The sequence below is a fragment of the Aplysia californica genome, unplaced genomic scaffold (genome assembly GCF_000002075.1).
Source record: "Aplysia californica isolate F4 #8 unplaced genomic scaffold, AplCal3.0 scaffold00030, whole genome shotgun sequence".
NCBI classification, from domain to species: domain Eukaryota; kingdom Metazoa; phylum Mollusca; class Gastropoda; order Aplysiida; family Aplysiidae; genus Aplysia; species Aplysia californica.
The window spans coordinates 316,740-325,359 of NW_004797300.1; the positions used below are offsets into that span (position 1 = coordinate 316,740).

Sequence of the window (8,620 nt, forward strand, 5' to 3'; positions counted from 1 at the left end):
TGGGGTTAGTTGGGGGTACGACGGACAGGAAAGACAAAGCTGCATACATACATATATATATACGGGGAGTGAGTGAGCGAGCGTTTGTCTGTGTGTGTGAGTGTGTTTGAGTATGTGTGTGTGTGTGTGTGTGTGTGTTCACGTGTGTGTGTGTGTGTGTGTTTGAGTATGTGTATGTGTTCACGTGTGTGTTTGTGTAAGTTTGTGTGTTTGTGTGTGTGTGTTTGTGTGAATGTATGTATATGTGTGTGCGTGTGTATATTTACGTTTGTGTATGTTTATGTGTGTGTGTCTTTGTGCGTGATGCGTGTGTGAGAGAGAGTCGGAGGGAGGGGGGATCAAGAGAGAATAAGCGACAGAAAGAAAGAAATAGACATAATGAGACGAAAAAGTGGGGGCTTGCAGGGAGGGAAGATCGGAAGGGAAAAGCGATACATGCAGAAATAAAAAGGACAGACAGACAGAGTGAGTAAAAAGGACGGAGAGAGAGCGAGAGAGAGAGAGAGAGGAAGAAAGAGAGACGGATAAAGAGAGTGAGTATATTATGTGAGAGACAGAGAAACAGAGACAAACAGAGATAGTTCAGATATGCAGACAAGAGAGAGACAGAATTACAGGGGAGAGACAGTACAAAATACCTGTAATAATAATAGCATTTGTATAGCGCAAATCCCCGCTCAACAGCAAGCTCTGTGCGCTTTACAGTCTATATTATTACCCCAGCACACCTGAGAGCATACTGAAACAACCTCAACTTCCAGGGAAGCATACAGTGCAAGCAGCCATGTATAGGTGCTAAAACACTAACATACTGACAAGATCTTTCGCTGTCTATGGTACCCATTCCCACCTGGGTGAAGTGACATGAGGAAAACTCGTGTACAGTTCCTTTAAAAAGGACACAACGTCAGGCCCACGGCTCGAACCCCCAAACCCGCAACCTCACGATTACGAGTCCGGTAGCCTAACCTCTAGGAATTAGAATGTTATAAACATAATAAGTGAAATGCGGTTGCTAAGACAGCGGAGTAATACTCTCAACCTGCAACTTGGCTTATTATATGCGAAAATGAAGACTGGTCTTCTGGTTAATACCAACAGAATTTTCTATTTTATCGAGACCGTTGGTTTTACTCAAAGACGTAGAGATAACATTTTTAAAATGTAAATAACTGTAGATACTATTTTATTCTTACCATGAAATTCTTAAATTCAACCAATCCGTGCTGTAAACTGATCCGAAAACAACCAACTTGTGTCCCGCGCGCTCATATGACCTTATGCAATTGTGAGCGCCGTAAAACCCTTACCAAACTATAAAAGTAATTGACATGAGTAAAAGTGAAGTATTACCTTTCCTCCCGTCCCCTTATCTTCCGAACATATATAATACATACGCATGCGCTCGCGCGCGCATACACACACACACACACACACACACACACACACACACACACACATACACACACACACACACCAGCACATACACAAACAAACACACACACACACACACACACACACACACACATACACACACATGCGCGCCCACCCATCTTCCCACACACACCAGCACACACAGACAAAAACCCACCATGATCTGTTCCCCATTAGGATCCTTCAGCTCCCTGGAGATGTCCATCAGATCGAGCGCCAGTTTGGCTATAGACTTGGCGTGGTCATCACATTGATCCGGAAGACCGCTCACCGCCATGTACTTGTCTCCCACTGTCTCTACCTGCGAGCCAATAGGTGAGGAAGTGGGTGGTTGGCAGGTGCTCTGGTGTGGTTTGCTCCTTCTTTCTTAACAAGCATCTATCGCCCATATACTAAACAGTAAGGATGATGATGATGATGATTATGATTATGAGGAGGAGGAGGAGGAGAAGGAGGAGGACGAGGAGGAGGAGGAGGAGGAGGAGGAGGAGGAGGAGGAGGAGGAGGAGGAGGATAATAATAATAATAATAATAATAATAATAATAATAATAATAATAATAATAATAATAATAATAATAATGTTGTCATCAGACGTATCATTAATAATATCATTATTGTTGTTATTATTGTTATCGTAAATCACCAGAAGCAATAGGGGAAGTAAAGTAACAGCAGCATCAGCAACAGCAGCAGCAGCAGCAGCGGCAGCTTGAAAATTCGTTTGAAAATGTCGACTTTTGTGTCTTCTGCAACGGTGAACAAAACGCTACTACAAAAAAAACCCAGCAATAACGCAAAACGCAGTTTCATTATCAAGCAAACTTTAAAAAGCAGTCAGTGCTAATTTTTTCCCCAAGGACAGACCTTAAAGATGTTGGGGTTCTTGGTAGGGTCGAGCATCTCGTCAAACCGTGTATAGACAATGTTGAGCAGCTCTACGATCTTCATGGCGCCCTCCGTGTCTGAGTGCCTAGCGCAATACTGGGAGAAGCCCACGATGCCACTGTGGAAGTACAATAACAAAACAAAGAAATGCGATAAATTCGTTTCAATACCTTCTTAAACATTCTAAGATTATATACGACATGTATGAAAGGAGGGACCTCCCAATTCCGAATTTAATGTCCATCTCTGACAGGATTGTGCCTAGAAGGTGGGAACCTTGGTAGCTCATAGAAGAACCAAAGCTAAAACGATACATTTTTTAAAAACATTTCAATCTTCCATAAAATATTTTTTCTTTTAAATTGTTTTTTCAGTTAGTTGATCGTTCATTGTTCTCTTGATTATGGTCGACATATCGTTAACAGCAAAATGTAGTGTCATACCTGAACAGCAAAATGTCGTGTCTTACCTAAACGGTAAAATGTCTTGTCTTACCTGAGCAGCAAAAATGTCTTCTCTTACCTGAACAGCAGAGTGACGTTGGTATGTTTGGTGGCGTTCACAGGGCGTCTGTGGCGGAGCTCGTTAGCGACGGACGGAGGGAGGATGGAGTACATCAGTCTGAGGAGAGAAAGAAGCTTTGGGGCATGAGTTGTTGCTGTTGTTGTTGTTGTCATTGTTATTGTTGCTTTGTTGTTGTTGTTGTTGTTGTTATAGTTGCTTTGTTGCTTCTTCTTCTTCTTCTTCTTCTTCTTCTTCTTCTTCTTCTTCTTCTTCTTCTTGTAGTTGTTGTTTTCAGAACGTGGTAGACACATGTCCGATCAGCAGCAAACCAAACACAATATTTCGGCTAATTTCCAACCATCATACACAAATCAGAAGCAGGAATTAGCTTTGTTCATATCATAGTGTGCGTGTTGTTGCCTGCCTTTTTTAAAGTTTCAGGTAATAAAGAGAACTGGAAAAAGCATGGATGAAGCTAAGCTTCTATACAATGCGGTTCCATCCGTTGTTGAATGCCCAACAAGAGCGCCCTCAAAAGCCAACGCCTTCCTAGACACATATTAGGCATTTAGTAGGTGCTGACGTCCAGCTTGTGTGTTTACCATCAATAAAACATTTTTAAATTGTTAAAATATTTGGAAAGGCATTTGCATTCCATAATCCAAAGTTCCAGCGCGAAATGCATAGTGATTCCAGTGATATCAAATTGTTTAATTCATTCGAACTTATCAACTTTTTAAAGTCATAAAACAATGTACTGTTTAAGTGTTCCTTGTTTTAGTAAAGCGCCCAGAGAGCAATCAAGTCTTTATGAACGTTATTTAAATGCCTTGTTATGTTATACTATCATCATTACTTGTTTGCTTCTAGCTGTCCGTGGTAGTCTTTGTAATATATTATTATATCATATCATAAATTATCAGATCAGATCAAATCAGATCACCATAATCGTGTTTATGACCATTACAAAGTATCCCTAACCTGTCCGTCTTTTTCTTCTCGTCTTCCAGGTCTCTATAGGTTTGTTGTAGCTGATCGGTGAGCACCTCTAGGTTCTGAGCCAGTTTATATTCCGCCTCCCAGTGTTCAGAAAGCAAGACCAGCTCGCGTGTGGCGTCATGAAGTGGGATGTCACTCAAATACAGGCCACGCCTACTTATGTCATCCAGATTCATCACGCTGGGTGAGCACAGGAAAAGGATTGAGTCGCACTCCGGCACGTAGATCATCTGACCTGTTTGGTGGATAAGGGGTGGGGGACGAGGGGTGAACGGAAAAAAGAGGGTTGAGGGAGGTGAGGGGATTTCCACGAGTTTTTTTGTTTTTTTTTGGGGGGGGTAGGGGGTTGGGAGGCGATGGGATAAAGAGGAGGAGGAGCAGGACGAGGGGAGGAGGAGGACGAGGAGGAGGAGGGGGAGGAGAAGGAGGAGGAGGAGGAGGAGGTGGGATGGAATGGTTGGATTGGGAAGAGGGAGGGGGGGTGATGGTGAATAGAAAATCATAATACACTCTGTAAGTATTCACTGAATCAGTTCAATCAGTGTGTACACTAACTGCGTAATCAATCAATGAATAGGATGAGTATAATTATATACTAAGTAACAAATCGAACAATGAACCCAACAATTATTATACACTTCAATGAATCGATCAACTAATTTATCGTTTTATCTATCTATCTATCTATCTATCTATCTATCTATCTATCTATCTATCTATCTATCTATCAATCAATCAATCAACTAATCCGTCTCCCAGCTCACCTTTCAACCTCATCTGCTGCCTTTCGTCCATCATAGCACTGTGGGCGTCCTCTTCGTCGTCCACCGTGAGCACTCCCTTCTTGGTGATGAGCACAAACACGGTGTTGATATGGGACAGCACCAGATCGAACCCGAATTCCATGTGGGGGCGAATCATGTCAAACATCTCTGTGAGACGGCAGTGCTGGGTCACCTGATGGGGATGAGAAGAAACTGTAGCTTTTTAAGGTAGTTGCTTTTATTTTTTTCAAGAAAAGGAAACACATAAGGAAAAAAAGCGTAATGGGGTTTAGTTACTGCTTTTGTTGTGTGTGTTTTTGGTTTTTTATATTTCATTTAGATAGATAGATAGATAGATAGATAGATAGATAGATAGATAGATAGATAGATAGATAGATAGATAGATAGACAGATAGATTGATAGATAGATAGATAGATAGATAGATAGATAGATAGATAGATAGATAGATAGATAGATAGATAGATAGATAGATAGATAGATAGATAGATAGATAGATAGATAGATAGATGCGGAAAGAAAAAAGAGAAACAAAAAGATCTGGGCTGAGCAGAAAACAATTTAGAAAAGAGTTCTTCTTTTTCTTCTTCCCTTTATTATAATATTATTATTATTATTATTGCTATTATTATTATTGTTGTTGTTGTCGTTGTTGTTGTTGTTGTTGTTGTTGTTGTTGTTGTTGTTATCATCATTATGTTATTTTATAGTTACCATTATTACTATAATCCTTTTTCTTTTTTTTTACTTTTATATTATTGTTACAATATTGGTATTATTATTATCATGACTACTATTATCACCACCACCACCACCATCATCATCATCATCATCATCATCATCATCATCATCATCATCATCATCATCATCATCATCATCATCATCATTATCATCATCAAGGTCACTGCAAAGAGGCACCTCTACTCGCCTGGAGATATTTGGACGAGTGGAGGTGCCGCTAAGCATATTGACAATGGAGCCGAAAAAGAGCCTCGCAAGTCCGTCAGGCCCATTGAGGAAACGGGGAAAAAATTATCATCATTCTCATCATCATCATCATCATAGTCATCATCATTACCATTATCATTATTATTACTTTATTACCTTCGGAATGACTCTGCTGATGGACACACCGGCCTGCTGGATGACCAGCTTTCGGTCAAACAACATGTGGAATGGGAATGCTCGACAGAAGGAGGCAGGGCTTATCTTGGGCTCGGAGGAGAGGGTGTGGTCAAACTCTTCAAGCTCCGCCTTCTTGCTCTGGTCCGGTTGGTTGGCTTCTGTGATGGCGAACTGTACGTGGTCACAGTTGTCGCCCTTGTCCTGGATTATCTCCACGTTGACGGGAGAGTCGTGCAGAGCTTGGGCCACTTCCTGTGAGCACAAAGGTTGGGATAGGAGGTTGTGGTTATGGTTGTAGTTATGTTGTGGTTATGGTTGTAGTTATGCTTGTGGTTATGGCTGTAGTTATGCTTGTGGTTATGGCTGTAGTTATGCTTATGGTTATGGATGTGGTTGAACACTACCTGAAAAAAATCAGTTCGATTCTTGAACGGATCAAGCCTAAAATGATACCTTATAGGATATGTCCCTAATAAAGTGCCAATACTGAGCCCACGAGATGATGGAGGCAAGAGGAGGGGAAAATAATATGGGGGGGGGGGGTTGAATTAAAGTATCAAATAATGTTCACAAAGTAATGAGTGTGGGGACGAAAGAAAGAAAAAAAAGCAGTTGAGGTGTTCAGTTACTTGATCAAAGTTAAGGAGTTTGGAGTTTTAAGTTAGAGTTTTACAGCATTTGCAACACAAATATGTCAAATAAGTGAGAAGAAAAGAGGTGTTACTAGATACCAGATAATTGTTGTTGTTCGTCTGTCGAGACGACAGAGGTCGTCATGTTACAAGACAGTAACATACTAAGAATGTTATAAAGGAAAAGAGATAAGGACTATATGTTTGATAGGAAAGAAAGAGAAAACTACACCAGATCAACCTCCACCACATATTAGAATTTACAAACAACTAGTAAAAGAAGCTTTTTTTCGAAAATATCTAGTGCACTAATTTTTCCTGACACAAAAGCAACGTTAACAAAGAAATAAAAAGCAGAAACAAAAGCAGGAGCAGGCAGATTCTCTGATGCATAACACTTAAGCCAAGATGTCAAAGGCTTCCACAGTCAATGCAGTGACAATAAAATTGCTTTATCAAACAGTTGTAATAATCATTAAATTTTCTGGCACTGTTTCGTGTAACGAAGATTAAGAAAAAAAATACCTTAAAAACAAACAAAAGAATCAAAATACCTTAACAATACCGATGACGATGTGTTCAAGCCCAGGTCGGTCGGAGTAGTAATGCAGAACTGTGGCGCCATCTTTTTCCCTCTCCGTGCACCGGAAGGAAGGAGCACGCATGCCTGGGTAGATGGTGGACAGATGGTCGTGCAGGGCGTCCAGATTCTGCAAGAAGTCACGAGTTGTGGCTCCCAAGACCTGTGGAGAATGTTTGTTTGCTTGGTAAGTGTTTTACGGCGCCCGCAACTACATAAGGTCATGATCGCGCGGGACATATTAAACAGTTTCAGTTTTGGTAGGAATTACTTTTGAATTTTGCCTGGGTTACGGTAGAAGCCTATTCTAATCGATTTTGAACCGCCAAGGGATCTTAAACGTGCACAGCTTACACACAGGACCTCCAAGATTGTTTCGCTCTTATCCGAGTAGGATAGGTGTTAGGTCCTACCTACTCTAAGATCAGGGGTATGGCTGAAAGACATCAGTAAGAAGGAGCTATAAGGAGCAGCAATAGAAAGGCTGCAGAAAACGTCAGAGGGGGGAGCGCAAAAATGGGGGGGAGGTGTAGGATGCAGAAAGTGGAGCCGAAAGCAGATGACAGAACGTGATTGAAGAGCAAGAAAGGAGATGAAAGAATAAAATTTTAGAGAAAAAAGTATTCCGTCGCTGTCAGGTTTCGAACCCGGAGCTATTAAATGAGAAGCGAACACTATAACCTCTAGACCAGGTGAGCCCCTTAGACCAGTGGAGAAGAACAACGAACTGTACATGGCAAATTTATAACAATAACCCTTATGTTATCTCTTTCATTAATGAGGTCGGTTCCACTTTCAAATGGTGATACATAATGTGTATTTTGAAGAGCTTTTTCAAAATGTGTTTGTTTTAGAAAGAGTTTTATGGCAATTGCAACATGGTATCAGAAAGGTCATAAGTGTTGAAGATTTAAGGTGTTACTAAACCGTAATATTCAAATAACGGATGAAGGAAAGGTGAGTAGGATAGATGGTAGACAGGAAAGAGGGGGCAGTAGCACCAGAGCACCGGTGGACCACCCACTGAAAGACTTTTCGACAGCAGAAAATGGAACTCGCCTAGTAGAGGTGTTATGAGTACACGGTGAGCTCACTAACGATCAATGAAAGCTGACTTCAGAATCTAAATGATATGCATAACATGATAAGACACAAACACACACACACACACACACACACACACGCGCGCGCGCGCGCACACACACACACTCACATATACACATACATAGACACAAAAGTGCACGCACTAATGCATGCACGGAACGCATGCACACACACACACACACAAACACACACACATACACACACACACACACACAAAACACACATACCTGTACACAAATATAACATATGATAATATACACTGTAGTAAATTATGTGTGTGAGTGTATGTGTGTGTTTGTGTGCCTTTATGTTGGTATGAAAAAAATAAACTCAAAAAGGCCTTTTTTATAATTAGCTTGTCAAACGTTATTGACGCCCAGAATACACTCGCAATATTATGGAGGCTATTGCAGTCCGTCAAAGTGCCAGGTTTATTCAAACTATGATGGCACAGTGAAAAAGAAAAAAAATACTATAGAAAAGGATACAAAAAAGCAATAACAACAACAACAGCAACATCATCAACAACAACAACAACAACAGAAGTTGCAGAAACAATAAAAACCAGTCCAA

The 8,620-nt window shown here is 40.8% G+C and overlaps 1 protein-coding gene across 1 annotated transcript in view; it reads right to left on the minus strand.

Moving 5' to 3' along the window:
• Positions 1-8,620, minus strand: part of LOC101862997 (guanylate cyclase soluble subunit beta-1) — a gene marked incomplete in the record, with an annotated part of 19,181 nt that overhangs the window by 1,124 nt on the left and 9,437 nt on the right. The window contains 7 exon segments of the mRNA XM_013091187.2: positions 1,592-1,735; positions 2,300-2,438; positions 2,843-2,941; positions 3,806-4,058; positions 4,588-4,780; positions 5,711-5,983; positions 6,918-7,106. Coding sequence (XP_012946641.1) covers positions 1,592-1,735; positions 2,300-2,438; positions 2,843-2,941; positions 3,806-4,058; positions 4,588-4,780; positions 5,711-5,983; positions 6,918-7,106 — 1,290 coding nt within the window.